Source organism: Xyrauchen texanus, chromosome 37 (genome assembly GCF_025860055.1).
Source record: "Xyrauchen texanus isolate HMW12.3.18 chromosome 37, RBS_HiC_50CHRs, whole genome shotgun sequence".
NCBI lineage: Eukaryota > Metazoa > Chordata > Actinopteri > Cypriniformes > Catostomidae > Xyrauchen > Xyrauchen texanus.
Genome location: NC_068312.1, coordinates 28,858,001 through 28,876,259, shown reverse-complemented (window position 1 = coordinate 28,876,259; position 18,259 = coordinate 28,858,001). Strand labels below are relative to the sequence as shown.

General features: G+C 37.0%; 1 protein-coding gene across 5 annotated transcripts in view; it reads right to left on the bottom strand.

The window, feature by feature from the left end:
* Nucleotides 1-26: 26 nt before the first annotated feature.
* Nucleotides 27-18,259, bottom strand: part of LOC127630478 (protein kinase C zeta type-like) — a 131,919-nt gene continuing 113,686 nt past the window's right edge. For 3 of the 5 annotated variants that reach the window (XM_052108032.1, XM_052108030.1, XM_052108031.1), the window contains 2 exons: nt 11,139-11,254; nt 28-3,496 (listed from right to left, as the gene is read on the bottom strand). In XM_052108032.1, coding sequence (XP_051963992.1) covers nt 3,409-3,496; nt 11,139-11,254 — 204 coding nt within the window. In that variant the 3' untranslated portion in view covers nt 28-3,408. Of the gene's footprint in view, nt 3,497-11,138; nt 11,255-18,259 lie in introns of all 5 variants that reach the window. The other 2 variants (XM_052108028.1, XM_052108029.1) reach the window with 1 other exon arrangement.

Below are 18,259 nucleotides of genomic sequence, written 5' to 3'. Positions count from 1 at the left end.
GTTGTTGTTGTTGTTTTTTTTAAACTAACATATTGGGTTCCCAAAACCAGAAATCATGAGACAGGAAATCTAAAGTCATTACAATGAACATTTACTGATTTACAGTTGTTATGTAGGATGCTAAATACTTAACCTTAAAAGACCAAAGACATGTTCATCTCTCTCTCATTTTCAGCCCACAGAAACTCTATAGATTTCATTTGCAATAATTTATAAAAACAAACACTTCAGATATAAAAGTATCCCCAACATTTGCTTTGGACGAAAAAAAAAAAAAGCAGCAGAAAACAACTCGTAACAGATTTTATATTTTTCAAGTTATTAAATAATGAAAATTACTTAACATTTTTTGGTAGTTGTTCAAACACGCAACTACAATGCTTTTGGGGAATAGATCTCATATTTATTGCAGTTTTGGCTCTGAATTTAAGACTTGCGGTTGGGAGATTTAAGATATCTCTGATAATGGTGCACTGCAGAAACAGATTTATTTTATTTTTCTGAAAACGATTAAGAGTTAAATTACAGATATTTACAAAGATGAACTATGCCAAACTCATTCCAGTTAAAAAAATTAACAAAGTTAAAACAATGCACAATCATCTGATACTTTTACATGTGGATTCTGTACATTAGTTCGAGCTGGTGGTAAATTAAGTCGGTTGAATGAAAATGAATTTATTGGTCCTTTGTAAAATACCATAGTACCTGTTCTCATACTGTTGCAAGTATAATCATTCATTTATGAATGAAATATGAGGTTTATTTATAAGGTGAAGATGTAATTTCTGTGCAACAAGTGGCACCAAATGGAATTGCAAAAATAATGACAGTTTCAACCTCGTTTCAAACCTATGGAAGAATAGGGGAGTGTTTTCAAACAGGCTTTCCAAACTGTCTTCCATTGGCCATCAAACAAATGTCTTCCATCAAACTAATAGTCACAACCCAAACTTATGCCATTAGATCAGCCAGTGTTATGATGTCAGGATTCCCTAAGATGGGATAGGAGAACGTATATTAACCTCAAAAATATATTGCACACAACCTTTAAGCCAAATGTCATCTTTCCTTCAATGATGTAGGACATGGTTACACCCATCCCCCCTGAAAATTCACATCTGCATAGGGCCTGTCAAGCTATATGTGAAAGCCACTTGTTGCCAGTTCATAAAAGAACATAGTTAGCATCCAAGTTCTTGTCATAAACAAAGCATCTATATATCATTCATAAAGATGCTCATACAAATTTTGTGCCTGATTTGTACCAGCTTTTAATTCACAATGGCTGAGTAATCTGGCTTTTTTTCTTTGCCTCGTTATTGTTACATACGACACACTTGTTATCTCCTGGGTTGCTCTTTATTCCTAGCCCGACTGCTAATCTCGCTACTGTCTGACACAAAAGAAGCAAATTAATCCTGTTAACATGGCAGTGGTTCTTCATGCAGGTCTGATTTCATCAAAGTGTTCACATAAGAGTGGTCTTCCGCATCTCTCTCCAAGAAAAAAAAGGAAATAAAAAGCTAAAAATTTTGAGATTAAGTGCACTGAAAGATAAAAACATATCTAGTTGCTTGATAACAATACTTTATCACTTGGAGGGATTAATCAGTAAAGCTAGCCTATGATAGGTTGTTATGATTCTTTAAAGGGAAATTACGGGTTTTGAAGTTAAATTTAAAGACCTTTTATGTGTGGCCTGGAATTTAAATGTACCCTTCTTTTTTTCAAGTGGAAATGGTGTGTGTAGCTATGCTCTCACAAGCTTTGCAGTATGTGTACTGTGTATAGTATGCATGGTATACCTGGGTGACCTACTACATTTGTCAAAATGCGCAGTATACAACAGCACACTGTGCAGAATACTGTATTTCACAACACAATGAGCTCAACTTGACACTCCATTTCCAGTGTGATGAATTAACAGAAAGTAATTACAGCTGTGATTTCTGTTTTCATTCATTTCTTGATCAAACTGCCAAAAGTTAAGGCAGTTTTAAACAAAACCCAATTAAAAATTCACAATATTCCCATTGCCTTGCATGAAGATAACTGGACGCCAATAGTATGCAACGTGATGTGGTCAAGTCACAAATTACTTTGGTTTGAAATATTTATCGTAAAATAATGCCTACTATTTCACTTACTTTTTAAGGAAATTTGAATGCAGAACACAGTGTATACTTAACTGTATTCATTACAGTTAAGCTATTTTTCTGTTTGTATTGAATTTAACTTAGTGTTTAATTTGGACTGTTTAGACTTCCTGTTTTCAGGTCATGTTACATTCTGTTGCATTTTTGAGATTCTGTTGCACAAGTTTACCACCACATAACAGTGACAATATGATGCACAAACCCTCAACAGCACGCTATTGACAGATCACATGATAGTTATTAACATGATTACAACAACACAAAACCCTCTCATGAGTAACAGCCATTTGTGTAATTTAGTGTGCGGTTGTAATAAACTGAACTCTTTTATGTATTTGGGCTTTGAGATCATTCAGTGTCTGACCTTCATGTCTGTGGTACTACATTTTGGACAGCACTGTTTAGCAGATAGCAGGTTTCAACATAACATTTATATCAGTGTGTTTGTGTTATGCAAAAATCACACCTGCGGCCCACATTTGTATTGAATGGTGCATTGGAAAATAACTCCAAGCATAGTGAATTTTGGATCTTTGAGGCACTTCTTCAAAAACACATTTTGTCTCCCATTTACTCAGTAAAAACAAGTACAGTTAAAAGCATAATAGTTGTTTAAAGCACAGCTACCCACTGTGGATGAAACCATTACGGTCATAAATTAAAATGTGCCACTTTGCATCATAGAAGGCATCATAAATTCTTTGATTGGCTACCTACGTTATATTACAAGTTTTAACTTTTTTTTTAACCTTTCAACATTGTACATTCTTGTTTTGCTTGAGGTCACACCTCATACAAGATTAAAGAGAATCAAAGTTGAACAGAAATTAAAAGTGCACATAAAGTTAGAACTTTCATATTTAGCTAGGGATGATGGGGAATGTAGTCTCTAATGGATGCTGGCACACAATGATGGAGCTTACTTGAGTCCCAGGCAACAGTGCACGCACACAAACAAGGGCATCAAAATCAAAGAGGATGCTGGGAAGAAGGAAGACAATAAACGGCTGAAATTTTGGGAATAATGTAGAGTTTGTTTTCTGCAAAGTTTTCACCTCCAGTTGTTTATTCTTCCAGTGTAACCCCAAAATAACTTTGGGGAGGTTCAGAAAGTGTTAGTGTTAATTATTGTCTTTAACACAAAAGATAGGCATCCTGCTGTCATCTCTGTGAACAGTCTGAGGATAACTCAGCTGCAGTAGTCTTGTGGAGTCGTAGGCAGAAAAATATTAGCTGTGTTGTTCTTCCCTCATACAGTTTCTTCAGTGGAGAGCAACAGAGGGTTAATATACTCAAATCCCTCAAACTCAGACTGGTCTATTCTCTTTATCACGTCCCTGATGAGAGAGAGAGAGAAAAAATGATTAATGTAGGAGTTACAATTCAACAGTATATTTCTAGAATGTGGGGAGTATTTTAATAATTGCGTGAGTGGGCAATTCAACAAAATGGCTAAAACGAGGGAGGTGAAGACCTGGGTTGGGCAATCTGAGTGCACACAAAAATGGCAAATTCTGGTGGAAATAACAAGTTCCATTAGTTTTAGTTGGTCTGAAAACAAAGTCATGTTCACAAGTGTTTACCTAACAGCTACAATGAGAAAAAAATCATAGTTCATGGCATCAAGTCTTTGAAATATATTCTAGAAGTTTTGAGACACTTAAAAGAAACTGATTATTTTTTTAGCAAACCTGAATTTCTGGTTTGATCACAAAGTTATATCCATATCAGATTTTCCCTAAACATCAGGTAAATAAACTAAATGTGGCTCACTCTACATGCCATACTTTACCTGACATTTTAAAGGGGGAAGAGATCGACCACTCGTAGAATTTTTTTTAAAATAAATTGTAACATTCAAATGGTGGCAGAGGGAATGTAAGTACTGCCTTTCAATTAAAAGAGCAAATCACCTTTTTGATAGTTTGAAGAATCAAGAAAATGATTTTATTATTATCATGATTTAAACTAAATAAGCAAAATGTCTGATACCATTGTTGTCCGATTTTTTGCCAATTTGGAATGTAATTTTTACACAGCTCTCTAGAATACAAGATTCTGATTGGTCAATCGTGCCATGCAACGGTCTGATATTTCTGAATAATGGCCGCACATACAGGAATAAAGTGATATTTCAACTGGTATTGCAATTAATCTTTCCTTCTCATATCTGTCTGCAATCGATATAGGTCAACACAATAATTTCAACTCAAATCATACTTAATGTTCATTTTTTGTCATATAGTTATATAAAAAATGGTTGGAATGTCACAAATGATTGAAATATTGATTATTGATAGGCACATTGGTTTCTAGTTTTTGAGGCATCAATATATTAAATTTAGCAGACATTAAAATTAGAAGCCTAATTTGTATGCTTTCCAATTCACTGTCAGCTGGCCTTCTGCTTAATGTAGTCTGGTGTAATAGCTTTGGGAGACCACAAGGGGGGTAGGACAAGGCACAGGTATGACACACAGGACGTGTCAATGCAATGCAGGTGAAAGTCCAAAGTTGTGAATCTATTCACCATACACACAAAAGTTTATTGCAGGTTTGTGTATGAAACTGGTGTAACTGCTCAAAATGTATAAGAAATGGCGAGGTTGGGGGCCTGGGTAGCTCAGCGAGTATTGACGCTGACTACCACCCCTGGTGTCGTGAGTTTGAATCCAGGGTGAGTTGAGTGACTTCAACCAGGTCTGCTAAGCAAATTAATTGTCCCGGTTGCTAGGGAGGGTAGAGTCACATGGAGTAACCTCCTCGTGGTCGCGATTAGTGGTTCTCGCTCTCAATGGGGCATGTGGAAAGTTGTGCGTGGATCGCGGAGAGTAGCATGAGCCTCCACGTGCGGAGTCTCCACAGTGTCATGCACAGCGAGCCACGTAATAAGATGCATGGATTGACAGTCTCAGAAGCGAAGGCAACTGATATTTGTCCTGCGCCAAACAGATTGAGGTGAGTAACCGTGCACGAGGACCTACTAAGTAGTGGGAATTGGGCATTCCAAATTGTGGAGAAAAGGGGATAAAAAAAAGAAAAGAAATGGCAATGTTTATGATGCAATTTCTCTGTATGTAGCCTTGAGGGTTTGTAGGTTTAATTCATGCTGTCAAACCACAAACAGACCTACTTGTAACTGAAAATACATTGTGTAGGTTATTTTAAAGATACATATACACATTTTGATCAACCTCCGGAGATGTCGCAGCGGTATGCGTACCTTCATAGAAAATAATATTAATATTTATGAAAATATTCATAGAAAATATTGTAGTAATTATGCAATTATTTCATGTCTATTTAATTATTTATTCTGTAAGCATTTAAAAAGTGGTATAAAAAGATTTGTTTCCTGTTGGGGTTTATTCTGCATTAACAACAGACTGACTGCAAGCTATCCCTTACGTAATTTTGACAAACGGTTTCGTTCTTTCCAAATTCATGTAGATAGTAGATGTATTTGTATGCCTATTGCCCATATAAAAATGGGACTGGGAACCCTTCCTGTCTAATTGGGCAGAATAAACAACAGTGATGTTGAGTCTTTTTGCTTTTATTTATGTTACAACAATGGCTATGCAATGCAATGTAGGTGACCTGAGGTGGCCAGTGAAATCAGAGCTGGTGAGTGGATAAATCCAGCACTAAACAGCCTGCCCAATAAAAACAACAACAGCCTACTGCATCAACAGTGTCAAGGGGCTGGTTGACCACAGATGGGCCTTTACTACAGCAGTGGGAAGAAAGGATTCCGCTAGAGTCCAATTAATTGTTTTAGCGGCATCTTCCTCCTCTTGGCTATTTTCTGTTGCAGCAGTAATCCTTTAAATGTGTAAGGAGATTGCAACAGTCTTGTTGAAATCATAGACCTCTTGCCTTTCTGCCTAATCCTTACAGAGCCTCAGGAATTCATTGATCTATTTAATCAGCCTGTTGAGGATACCTCTTTGCTGCTATGCCCCACCTCATTTATGGTGTAATGTTGGGACAATTCAAAACTTGTTTATCACTTTCTGTCAAGTACGGTCCATGGAGGACAATTCTCCTCTCCAACAAGCTCTGTAAGAACTTATATTTCACCAGAACCGGGCTCAATGCCGAACTGTGTTTGTGCTGAGTCTGTTTGACTTAAGTCCCAAGAGTGCCACTTGACTGTGTGTGTGTGTGGGGCCGAAATGCATCCAGCAAGAGAGAAAACTAAAATAACACGAATGACACCTCTATGCCGTAATATCAGGCTCGTGTTTCAAAGGGAGAGCAGGGGGGAATGTGTAATGCCACAGAGGAAGAAACAGAGAAAGAGGGACATTTTTGGCACTGACCAAAATAAACAAGCCTCTTCACTGTGCAAATGTTGTTTCAGAAAAGAATGACCAGATGCAGCTCATTTCAAAGAGGATGGATAAGAAAGAAAGGACGAAGGAAAGATAGAAAGAAGGAAGAAAGAAAGAAAGAAAGAAAAAGAACAAGCAAAGCTGCATTATGCTGCCTTCAAATCCTTTGCAAGGGATGTTCCTTTACGAGTTTGGAAATTGTTATCATGACATTGCGCAGTCACATGATTTTACATGGAAGAAAATGCATGTGTTGGGCAATTCCTTTTTTCTTTTTCATATTCTGATTAACACAGGAAGCTTTTTTGCATTAGTTTAAACATTTATATATAAATATGATCATTCCAGGGCCTGGTTAGCTCAGCGAGTAAAGACTCTGACTACCACCCCTGGAGTTCGCAAGTTTGAATCCCAGGGCGTGCTGAGTGACTCCAGCCAAGTCTCCTAAGCAACCAAATTGGCCCGGATGCTAGGGAGGGTAGAGTCACATGGGGTAACCACCTTGTGGTTGCTATAATGTGGTTTGCTCTTGGTGGGGCACGTGGCGAGTTGTGCGTGGATGCCACGGTGGATGGCGTGAAGCCTCAACACATGCTATGTCTCCGCTTTAACGCGCTCAATAAGCCATGTGATAAGATGCGCAGATTGATGGTCTCAGACGTGGAGGCAACTGAGATTCATCCTCCGTCACCCGGATTGAGGCGAGAAGAGGACTTAGAGTGTATTGGGAATTGGGCATTGGAAAAAAAAAAATATTCCAATATAACATTAATGCAGCTTTTAACTTAGTAACAATAAAAACTGAAAAATTATACCAAATAAATATATTAATATACTAAGGAAATATTTGTAATTTGTTGTGATGTGAAATATGGAGAAGTAAAGTATGTATTTAGTGGATGTAGGTGCTACTTCAATCTAAAATGCTTTTTAATTAATCCAATTTCATTGGTAGGAGCAAAACTACAATTTAAGTACAGAACATCTTAAGCCACGTGCACACTAATTCTTAGTTTGAAAATGCATTAATTTCGCTGTTTATTCGCAGTGTTTTCGTCCAAAAAACTTCCACAGAGACTTGTATAAATGCTCACCGTAACTGCATACTTTACTGCATATGATTATGTTAGGAAACTGACAACAGGGTTTTCAAATTAAAATGTATTAGTGCGAGGGGGCCTGGGTAGATCAGCGAGCGAAGACTCTTACTACCACCCCTGGAGTCTTGAGTTAAAATCCAGGGTATGGTAAATTACTTGAGCCAGGCTTCCTAAGCAATCAATTGGCCCGGTGGCTAGGGTGGGTACAGTCACGTGGGTTACCTTCCTTGTGCTTGCTATATGGTGGTTCTTTCTCTCATTGGGCCACGTAGTGAGTTGTGCATGGATGCAACAGTGAATAGCATGAGCCTCCACATATGCTAAGTCTTCTTGGTAACATGCTCAAGCAAGCCACATGATAAGATGTGGGGGCTGACTGTCTCAGAAGCGGAGGCAACTGAGATTAGTCCTCTGCCACCCGGATCGAGGTGAGTAACTGCGACACCATGAGGTATAAGAGAGCCTTGTGCATGCCAAATTGGGGATAAAAAAAGTAAATGGATTAGTGTGGATGTGGCCTAAGAGAGTAGTATCCCTACCAGGACTGTATTACAGAAACATCCAAACTCTAGAATCCTATTTTATCTGTTTAGTCACCAATGTAATTTGAGAATCCTAACTTGAACTTGTCATTTCTTACCTTGAGATCTAAGCCACATTCACAATAATACATTTTAGTTTAGAAAAACACAGATTTTGTGGAATGTGTTGTCCTTCAACGAAAATGGAAATGAAAATGCTCTCAATACCACATACTTTGGAAAAACGCTGACGTTGGAAAACGGAAAATTGAGTTTTCAACTAAAAAGTGTGGAAGTTAGTGAGGGTACCTTAAGCTTGGGAAGTTTTAGCTCTCATGAGAAGAAAGAAAGAATCAAATTGATTTCATTGACATGTTTTTAAGACCAGACTACTAATAGTCAGATCTTCAAAAAAAACATAACTGCCATCCACTGGGCACACAATTTTCCTTTCTAAGCCATTTATGTGAGCCGTGTCTCTAGCCGCAATAGATTCCAGTACATCCTTTTCCACTGCGCTCCGGAACACAGCCCACTCTGGATGCATTTTCCTTTAATTCAAAACACTAAATCTCTTACAAGGAAGGATTTCACCCCCAAACCCCCCTCTTTTTTCGTCTGCCAGATCCGTCAAACAAAAAAGGCTTCCATTACCCCCCACCCCTATTCTCCTCCATCGTGTGGGACGTCAGGCTTTTCCAGAGCTCGCTCTGCTTTTGAAGTGTCTGGCTGCTGCGTTCCTTTGAAGCAGGGTTGGAAAATGTTGTATTGAACTAAGAACCTGCCATGGGTCTATAGATTACTGTCTGTCAGTTCATCAGACTGTGATGAACTTGCTTTCCATTAATTATGAGTGACAGTTTTACCAGCAAATTCAATCGACTTCTAGACTCAACTGATAGTGAATTCAACAGTTTGTGTTCCCTGTGAAACAAGGGTCGTCTTCAGCAAGATTTCCACAGAATCTAAGCGCCCCCGTCATTCTAGTTCAACACATCCCCACATCTTGCATGTTTGTTGATTAAATATTTTGTGTTATTTGATTAAACTTTCAGCTACCTGCATGAGTATAGTAGTAGAGTATATTACTCTCGGCTCCATTAAAAACATAGTCACACGTATACCCAAAACTCAGCACAGAAAATTAAAAAAAAGAAATATCTGCAGATTGCATCTGGGTCTGTCCATGGCCTTTGAATTATTGTGATAAAGGGATAAATATCATTCACAGTCCCAAATCACGTCATTAATTAAAGATGCTGCCCTCTTTTTCCTTCCATCTCTTTCTGAGCTGCATTTTCAAAGTTGCATTTAATGTAAATTGAAAACTGGAATCTGCTTTAGTAGCTTGAGAACAGCCTGTTTCTATGGATCAAATCACAATAACTAATTTGGCCAAATACAAAAGTCATTGTAAAGAACAGAGTTCCTCTCCAGAGAAATAAACCTCTACAGAACAATACACCTCAAAGCCTGGCTTGATCGTTACCCCCACAGAATGACTGGAATGTCTGAAGAATCTCTTGAAAGAAATGGGGTGAGGCCACAACAACTGACCCTAATGTATTCAGGCATGCCATGTATTAACCTCCAATCACTAATCCAAGTCCTCTGCCTTCCAGTAGCCATCAAATAATGTAACATTTTATGCACAGAGTTGACTTGCCTTTCTCTTATTTTTAGCACTTGTTTTAATCACCTTCTAGGTATTCCAAAAGGACCGGGTATATGAATGAAGAACTGAAGAAAAGACTTCAAACGCTTTCAAGACCCCCTAGTTCACACTGATTAAAGCCAGCTTCAATCTAATTCTGCGGTTTTCAAAGCCTCTCAGCATCAGGTTTTAGCCATTTAAGAGCTGTTCTTTGTCCTGCCTTTCAATGTGGCCCTTTTCGGCACACCTCATACTGTAAAGCAATCAGCAACTCAGGAGGGGATGTTTCCATATGACATCATCACCTCTTGACAATAGCCTCCAGATGGCAAAACCATTTCACTTGTGAAGGGGAATCTTAGACATAAACCCTCACCATCCTGACCACCAGAATCGAGTTTGAGTGGAAACCCCCGTTATTAAATGCTTAAAACTTCTGGTAGTGCAGTCATGTAACTTTGAAGTCGTTAAATTATTACATAATCACTCTTAAGATGGATTCCGCAGAAGTGACGACTAACTTTTATTTCCATTAGACATTTGGAAGATGTTACAGTGTGTAAGGAGATGGCAATTTGTTCTTTTCAAAATTCAAATCTTCAAATCAGATTTGACCAAACACCAGTTCAATCACAATAACCTTTGTTGTAGATTAACGATCCTCTTAATATATCACATACAAAAAACCAAGGCAGCACAGTACATATAACTCAAAATTATAATTAGGGATTTTTTCAAACCATTAAACCTAAACATTTACTCTTATAAGTTCTTAAGTAATTTAAGATTAAAGTCTGCAAATCACTCATTCACTGACATGATAGAAGGTTCGGCACTCAAAACTAAAGGGACAGAGATAACTTTATATAAATATTTGAATATTGGATTCTAATTGGTCTTCTTTCTTTCATGTATTTGCAGGCTGATTTGTGATTGGTCTTTCCTTCTTGTAATTATGTAACCATATGCGCTCCTTTGTGTGTGTCAATTCTCATACACAGCCGACAGAAAACAAGTTGCAGCAAAGCGATTCAGATGAAACCTTACATCTGAACACACCAAACACAGAGTCAAAGCCAAAAACTAAGCTTACATAAACGTTTACAACTATTTTGGTAGCATTTATTTTATAGTACTGTTCTAAATTTATGTACAAGGTAATAACTATAACTATAGTAATTATGAGGTACTAACCCTAACCTTACCCAACCCTAACTTTAACCCATATTAAGTACAGTACATTTAGTTACCCAATATTAATTTCTTGGGTAAGTACACTGAAAATACACATACTGTATAATAAAGTGCAACCCTATTTTTGCTGCCTTGCAAACACTGGCATAAGCACAATATTTCTCAATACTTACTCATCGTCTGGTGTGAGCTGCACAGGTTCATTGGTGAACTGTGTGTCGAAATTGTCTAAACCATAGTCGTCTGTGATCTGAGGTTTGAATGGTGGTGTCATCTGCTTTTGTTCCAGCTGGAAGAGAAATGTGAAACAATTATCAGTTGGTACAAAGTCCACTCCAAAATCACAATATCAATACCCCTGATCAGGAGAAATGGCCTAATATTGATTAAGCTATACAAAGTAAGTGATTATAGCTCCTAAATAGTTTCCAAACTTTACTGAGCTGCCTTGCTGTCTACTGTCTTGCAGAGGCAGATGTCTTATAAGGGTCCATTCACGCAGAATGTTTTTTAATTAATCTGCAATGCTTTTCAATTGATTTTCAATGTAAACTGCTGCACGTCTTGCTATTTTTTCAGCAACTCATGCATGAGCGCTGCATTTTTTAGATGCCACATCAAGTTGAATCGAGTTGAAAAGAACTTCAATCTTTAGAAACCTACTTTCTGTTCTGTATGTTGAACTATCTGTTGGTCTAAATGGCCCCTAAGGTTGCATCTGAAATAAAACCTCATAAGTGACTGATTTGGAACGCTCTACATAGAGAAACTCAACTCACAACTGATCCCACCAAAGATTGACATTAGCATGTTGCTAAGCTAACAACATGATACTCTAATAAGCTTAAAAATACACACAAATATTGGTTAAAATAATCCATTTACAATTAGTTTTAACATTTAATCAATACTGTTTGAAATTGAAAGGAATGAACAATTTATTGTTGACATTTCTCTCGAATCATGTTGGATACATTTTGCCATTCTGTGATAGCCTTCTTCTCGAAGGATACATGTCAACTGCCTTTGACTGTAGCCAAAAGAAAGTATCTTAGAGGGCAGCATAATGTTGCTGCCTACTATTTGTAATGCACCTATGATGCCTTAAAATGCTATCTAGGTAGGAAACTCACTAGGTGTTGGAACAGAGCAAAAACATAAATGGTTGCACTGTGACAACTGTGTAAAACCACAAAAACACAGGCAAACAAATGCAGGACAGAGAAGATTTTTAAATGATGTTCTCTCAAGGTAAGTAATGAATAATATTTCATTACATGTGCCATTAAAAATACTTTGAAAAGTACCAAAAGTTGGTGAGGGACCCCAGTGTGAGGGACACTTAAGTCTGTGTGAGTTCTGAAGTGCCTCAGAGTGTTTTTCATAAAAGAAAATAAGACAAAACAAAGTGGCAAGGGGCAAGGAGAGAATTTTCATGAAACAGTGGTATTTATTGTGGGCTGAGGTGAGGTTAGGCACTCATCCGAAAGGACAGATTCTTTGGTCGTCAACACTATGGGTCAGATAAGGTTTGTTTTCACATTGTGGACTCTCTTTGCCTCTAACGTTCTCTCTCTGTTTTGAGGACATGATCCTGCTGTGTTCCACTCCACTCGAACAGATGGCCCCTCTTCTCTACTTTCACAATATTCTCACTCTCTCTCTGATCAGATTGTTAATTCATGACTACCTTCATGTCTCTTTTGTTGGTTTGCCAGATAGAAAAAGCAACTAGATTTCTACATGATTTTCCAAGTACATCTGGCTGGTTTTCAAGGTTGTAGGTTTGTGAGATGCTTCACATCTCAATTTCCTCTTTTTTCATCCACCTTTCCCTCTCTTTTGCAAATCCTCATCAGCCATTCTTACATTTACGTCACTTGACTTTTCCCCAAGAGCAATACGCTTTGCCTTGCGTACTTATGGATTGCAGTGTAATGGCAAAACAAAAGCGAAGAGAGACATAACAGAGAGTTTAAAGACGACACATAAGGGAAAAATAAATGTTAATTGGTGCCCAGCCGCCGTGCATGCATGTTTTTTTATTCCCGGGACCATTGACTCCAGAGAGTGAGGCGTGACCCAGTTGGATGCAGCCTCTCTGGCAGAACATGCTAACGCACGTCTCTGTAGCAGAAAACCAATTACACACGCATACCCATCCAGATGCACAGAGAGTTTTCACGTGGACATGTGGGAGGGGATTATTCCCACACATCCCTTTCTCTAGTTCTCACTTTCATGCCGCTCTCTCAGTCTCTCTGTCGGGGTCCGGCATCATCTCCTCTCCATGCAGAATGTGTGACGAAATGAATGTAAACCTGCTGAAATGTTGAGATAATCTGCTGGGATCAAACAGCACTGATTGCAATGGGACACAATGTACCTTAAGCAAGCTTAATATGGTTAGTGGGAGCTATTGCGAAGATGAAAACTAGAAGTAAATTTTTTTATTTTTGTTAAACTAAAACTAGAGATTGCAAAAGAATAATAACTGCACTAAAACTATGAATGTACACTATAATACAAATGAAAACTAAAGAGAGTAGGGGTTGCAATACTGGATTATTTCTGCCACTTTTCTTCATGTTGGATCTGTGTTGACTTGTCATGGATCACATTAATTGGATAAATGCCCCTGAAATGCCAGAGTGAAGGTAGTCACAATTTACTACTCAATGTAGCAGCAATGGCACATTTATAGCACATGCCATTGTCCAAAAGGACAGTAATATTTTGTGTTGTTGTGAATTTGATGAACTTAAACATTGAGTATATACAGAGTGGTATGCATCATTAGGAAAATTGAATGATTTGTGGGGCTATGCTATAAAGAACAATTTTAAATTTTCATAATTAAAAAAAAAAAATATATATATATATATATATATATATATATATATATATATATATATATATATATATATATATACAAAAAAATTTTAAGGATTTATCCACTATTAAAACTATCTTGATCTAAAATTAAATACAAAAATACAAAACAAAATAAAGACAACAAATAAAAGAAAAAAACCTTTTAAAACTATAATAACCCTGCTCTTAAGACAGTGGGGTTATCTTTCTGTATGTCTACCTATAGATCACAATATTACACAGTTATCCTGCATAAATTATACATATAGAATATCAAAACCATGTTGAATAGCTTTCCTATAATTTAATTGGTAGAGTATAGCACTAACTATGCCAAGGTCACTAGTTTGTTACCTGATGAATACACATACTGATAAAATGTACAGCATTATTTGCACTATAAGTCGCTTTGGATAAACGCATCTGTCAAAATGCATAACTCTATATAGATGTACTGTAAATAAACTATACATTTGGACTTTTTATATTAGACTGCATAGACAACCATACAGATTTTTTAATCTTGTTTATTTTTGGATAGACAATACAAATGTGTGTGTACAAATAATACAATCTCAGAGGACACACCTAAACACACCAAGTCAGTTAAGACACAACTGCATCCTCAGCATTCACCAACTCTCATTTTATAGAATTAGGATTCCTTTGTGAGTTATTTACACGTTAAGATACTAATCTAGCGACCATGAAGCATAAAGCATGTTGAAGCAGTCAACATGCTCTCACACAATTTTAGTTAACCTTTGTATTTAGTGTTTTGTATTTTTCTCTACCATTTATACAGGATATAAGTTCAAAATTCAAAAGTAAAATAAAAAAAGTAACATTTCCTCTTACTGTTGAGACTGAACCCAGATACATTTCTGTGGTTGCAACTTAAAATTGCAAGCAATTTAGAGAAGAACACATTACGTCAGTCGTGTTTTGGCACTGCTCTTCTGGCGGATGAATCTCCCAATTTGAGTTTACCTGGACATCGACTGTGTGTGATCATGACTGGAACCGGAGTCATAACATGCTATTTTCAAGTTGGTATTATGTTATACAATTAAACATTTGAAACGGAAATATTACTTGCGTTGATGAAGATACATGACGTAATGAAGCAAGTACGTCATAAGCCAGCGATTTCATGCCATATCCAACTCAACAGCTCAAAATACAAATCATTTTTATAGGCTTACTGTAGTGAATCGGGATAAGGTAAGGACATTGTTTTGAACACTGAATTGGATGTGCCTTGTTGACTTCCTACCTTTGTATACTGCCTGCTAAGGCAGCACACAGCCATGGTCTCCAAGCAGAGCCAGTCAATTTAGCTAGGTATGCCAAAGGGCATAACTTCTCCCTGCTCATGTGTCTATGAGCACATGGCCAAAACCTTTTGGTTCTCTGGACAAGCCTCAGATGTGGACTTCCTGTACCACCTCTCTGCTAAATCTGCCTTTACATGCTGCCATCACTGAGAGTGACGCAGAAAGACTGTGTGTTCTGTTGCGTCTCCCTCTGGGCCCACAATGCAGACGGTGTGAAGAGAGAGTGGAGAGAAGCTTTTACACCATCACAACGATTCTCCCACTCCCTCTCACTCACAGTCTACCCCCTGCTTTCTTATTCAGTCCTCTTCTCTTTCTCTCTCTCTCTCTCTCTCTTACAATTTGTCTCTCACTGTCTCAATCCACCTCCCTCTTCTCATTCATCTCTCTCTGCTTTTCTCACTCTCTCCCACGTTGTCTCTCACCGTCTAAAATCATCTCCCTCTCCCCATTCAAGCCGTTCTCAGTCTCTCTCTTTCGCAATCTGCCTCACACCGTCAAAGTCAACTTTACTTGTGGTCCCTAAAGGAAAAGTGAAGCTTTTTTCATTTTGCTAATCTCTTTTTTTCTGTTTCCTCTCTCTGTGTTGTCTTGCTCTCTGCCATAAAACTGTCACGATTAGTCACAACACTTTCCATAAACATTTAGCTTTGGCCTCAAAAAGTATTTGGACACTTTTTAAGTCACTTATATTTATGAATGCCATTGCATGAATTTCCAGGCTGGTTTATGCTGGTTTGGTGCTGATCTAACTGATGGACATGCGATGCTTATTTTTATATATATATATATATATATATATATATATATATATATATATATATATATAGTATATATATATACTTTTTGATGCCAAGGACCTCCAAATATGATGATCCTCTAACTTGGAACCCCTTGTCTAAACTATAAAGTCAGTTATGTATGTTTATGTATAAACCCCTATTTATACTGTTTGAGAAAAATAGTACGTGTGATATTATAAAGATGACATTTATTTGCATTATTATAAAATTGCCTTTTATATTGTCACTGTAATTTCTTGAAATGTCAAATTATTTTCTTTGCATTTAAGTTCACAGGGTTACTTTTCTACCCTCTATTAGAGAAATGTTACAGTACATAAACCTGAAGAAAGACATTTTCTATTTAATCAAAGTTTTTTTGTAGTCTTTAATATGTTGAATTACACCTGTGGTTATTCTGCTTGGACACCTATTTGAACTTAAGAAGAACTAACTTAATAATCCACAAAAAATTACCTTGGGAAGAGTTGGATAAAATTATAGCCAAAATGGTGCAGAACAGTGAAGTTAGTTCTGAGAAAAGGTCTTGTAGCATTTGTTTGCAGATGCAAATGTTATCTAACGCAAATACGTTTTCAAAAAGTATCCAATCCATCCATATTTTTGGGCCACTGCATCTGTATTGGTATGTTCACAAAACTTCAGCATCTGGTAAAGGTGAAAGACCAGAAGGAAACATTTTGGAAATGGCAATTATAGCTTTATCTGAAAAGGTCAAGCTGAAATAAATATCACACAGAAAAAAAGTAAACGTATTAAAAAAGCACATCTGTGAAAGCATCCACTTGGAAACACTTTATACAACCACAGTAATAGTTTAGACAAGCTATGTGCTCTCAGTTGAACATCAAATCAATGTCTTAACTCATTCATGAGCAATCAACAATAAGTGTAGCTCAAGCCTGTTCATTAGCAAAGCTCTGGTGTTAATTATGTATAATACAGCAGCTAAGTGTGTATGTGTATGAATCTGTGTGTTCAAACCCATCCACTAAGCTAACAAAGAGGCAGAAAATCCCAGCAATTGAAGCATAGGACGTTAGTGACAGAATTCTAGAGCAAGTAATTTCCATTTCCCGTTGCCGACCTCCCGAGTGCACATCAGAAAATGCACAGTGGGCACAACCAGCCAACACAAATGCAATTACAGCTAATAAAACAGAACAGGTCGCAGCTGACTCGACTGGCTGAGAAATTCAGTTATGTGAAGATGTACAAATTCATTGTCTCTGAGAGAAGTTTGAGATGGCATCGTGAGACAGAGAGAGATTGGGTGTAGCTCATATTCAGGCTATGCAGATTTTTGTCACGTTTTCGACATTGATTCTGAGGAAAATATATGTAATTCAGCTAAATGGATTTAAACAACATGTAATTGCATTCAAAAGACATTTTACTTTCTTAATGTGACATTCTTTTAATAACATAGGATCTAAAAAATAATAATGGGACTTGACTGTATTCACTGGAAATGGATTGAATCAGGTAAAGTGGTTTCTATTCACTAAAAATATTTTAAGATATATGCATTTTAATTCCATCAAATTGTATTGTGTAATCTTTAGCAAAATTTAAATAATACATGTTAATTTATTTATTTATTTATTTTAATTACACCATTCAATTGGATGGTAATTTGTTATGAAATTGAAATGTGTCAATCTTAAAAGTAAAGCTTGAAATAGTTTTTAGAGTATAAAAGGTAATTAGAGAGGTAAAAAATAAATGAAGTTGATGAAATTTTTTAATAACATACACAAGAAGAACCAAACATGTATGGGACAGGCGATGAGTAGAATTTTGTGAATGAAACCTGCAGTGCTTCTTTTGAATTCTTGCGAATCTTCAGTATATTCCAAAATAAAAATCCCTTCCAGCACATTTAACTTTACTCATTACCTCATTTTCATCATTCTCTCTTTTTCACTGTCTGTCTGTCTGTCTATCTATCTATCTATCTATATATCTATCTATCTATCTATCTATCTATCTATCTATCTATCTATCTATCTATCTATCTATCTATCTATCTATCTATCTATCTATCTATCTATCTATCTATCTATCTATCTGTCTGTCTGTCTATCTGTCTATCTATCTATCTATCTGTTTGTCTGTCTGTCTGTCTGACTATCTATCTATCTGTTTATCTCTGCCTTTCTGTTGTAATTCCAGAGTCTTCCTCCTATACATACTAACTCATCCATTACACACACACACACACACACACACACACACACACACACATATGGAGCTTTCTGCATTTCTGCAGCTCCTGAA